Raw genomic sequence first — 2,157 nt, forward strand, 5'->3', positions numbered from 1 at the left:
AGCACACTTGGTATGTACTAGCCTTGGGATATTGGGGAATATTGTATGCAAATCATGACTTTAAGAATAATATTGGTACTAAAAATAATATCAGTGTTAATATGATAGATGTACTTTTGAATGATTTTTTTAACTGCTTTCATTCTTGAATACTCCACTCCATTGAAGCAGTTTTAGGTCATTGCAAATATTCCAGATTACTAATGTTGAGTATCATGGAAATTAGAATGTGTTGTCAGAGACAAAAATAGTTATATCTATTGTATGTATTGCACAAAGCTTTATTTATGTAGAAAAGTGGTCCACCACTCAATTTTTCAAATCTAAGGTGTATTAGATAACGTAATATATTATTCCAGACACAACAGAAAGTGATAGCGAGGAGTATGAATCTGATGCTGACACTGGCTCTGAAAAGTCCCGCACCAGATCAAGCACAGAAAAGGCTCCAGCCACAGCCTCGGTTTCTGCTTCATCTACTCCTGTGTCTGAACCTTCTACTACTGTAAGTACTGTGTCTGAAAAAACTGTAAAAGAGACACCAGCAAAGGTGCAAGTGGTAGAAGTAAAGGAAGAGAAGGTGGAGCAGGAACCATGTGGGAAGGACATTGATCTGAATGCCATTATATCTGAGATGAAGGGTTTGGATAAACCAATAAAGAAGGAAGAGGACCGTGTAGTTGTGAAGGAAACAGCTCCTAGAATACTATCTCCAGTGATGCAGACATCCTTCACCACTCCTGAGAAAAAGACTCCTGAGTTGCAAGCCAAGAAAGTCCTAGAGATTACCCCTAAAAAACCAGTCCCAGAATCTCCAGGGAAAAACATCACCCAAGACCCCATAAAACTACTCTCTCCGAAAGCTGAGTCTTTGGAAGATGATGTGTATGAATTTAAAGAGCCAGAGCCTTTTGATTTTGGAGAGATTCGTGCCAGGAAGGACACACGAACCAAAGCAAGCATGGGGGCCCTAGCATCAGATGAAGCTGAGGCAGATACCAAAGTTAAGAAGAAGGGTCGACCAAGAAAGGATGTGAAGGAGGGAGATGGTGACAAGACTGAGTCTGACAGTGATACTGCCCCAAGCCCTCAGAAGAGAATAATGCTTCCCAGGGAGGCCAGAGAGTCACCTGTCAAGTGGCCAATTGGTGATTTGAAGGAGGTGGCTCCCCAGCCAGAAGTCAGTACAACACCAGAGAAAAAGGAAGCAGTTACAGTAACCACTATTATTTCCCCCGTTCGTAAAGTCTTGATCAAGAGAGAGACACCAGTCAAGAGCGAGCAGGCCACGGTTCAGCCCACAGAAGTCAAGGTGAGCAAGCAAGAATCGCCAAAGTGTCAATCTCCAAAGCAGAATCAGCAGGAAATCCCTGCACCAAGTTTGCCAATGAAAGAACCAGTAAGAATCAATGTCACACAAATAAAAGCCAAGCCAGTGAATACCAGCGACAGAGGCATAGCTATCCCCAAGCCAAGTGGACCTACATCTCACTTACTTGCTCAAGCTGTTATGCCTGTAATTGAATCTAAAGCTCTTGCTAAGCCTGTTCCTAAGCCAACATTTGATGCCAAAGTGGATAAACCTCCACCTTCTGTCAAGTCCGAAGACAAAGTTGAGGCCAAGGTTATTCCCTTTTCCCAGAGACAGCAACATATATTCCCACATCTCCTGAACCGGCCAGAGACCAGTGATAAGGCAAAGGATGTACCACAACGAATTACAGCTTCTGCCATCCAGTCACCACCAAGGGATTCTACACCAGTGCTGGAATCTACATCTTTAAGCCAGAGTGGGTCAGATGTGGAGAGAATCAAGAGGGAATCCTCAGTGGAGGAGACCATAGAAGCAGTCATCAAGCGAGCCCGACAAGACAAGCCGGAGGTAAAGGAAGATGACGATAAGTCTGAAGGGAAGGCAAGTCCCGACAAGAAGCGGAGGACATCAGGGAGAGGAAAGAAGGTTTTGAGCCGTGAGTTCCTCCCAGACACATCTGAGGAATCAGACTCTGATGGTAGGCTCTCCAGACCTGAGACAGAGCGAAGGACACGAAGACCCAGGCTGGTTGTAGATGGAGAGCATGCCATGATCAAGCGGGCACAGAGACTGGTGTCTGACACAGAAAAGAAAAGTGGCCGGAGAAGAGAGGCAGAAGTATG

At 44.7% G+C, this 2,157-nt stretch overlaps 1 protein-coding gene across 1 annotated transcript in view; it reads left to right on the forward strand.

Moving 5' to 3' along the window:
• Positions 1–2,157, forward strand: part of LOC119582352 (AT-rich interactive domain-containing protein 4B-like) — a gene marked incomplete at its 3' end in the record, with an annotated part of 36,609 nt that overhangs the window by 30,692 nt on the left and 3,760 nt on the right. Inside the window, 2 exon segments of the mRNA XM_037930567.1 lie at positions 3–10; positions 360–2,157. Coding sequence (XP_037786495.1) covers positions 3–10; positions 360–2,157 — 1,806 coding nt within the window.

This window comes from Penaeus monodon, chromosome 15 (genome assembly GCF_015228065.2).
Source record: "Penaeus monodon isolate SGIC_2016 chromosome 15, NSTDA_Pmon_1, whole genome shotgun sequence".
In the NCBI taxonomy this organism is placed as follows: domain Eukaryota; kingdom Metazoa; phylum Arthropoda; class Malacostraca; order Decapoda; family Penaeidae; genus Penaeus; species Penaeus monodon.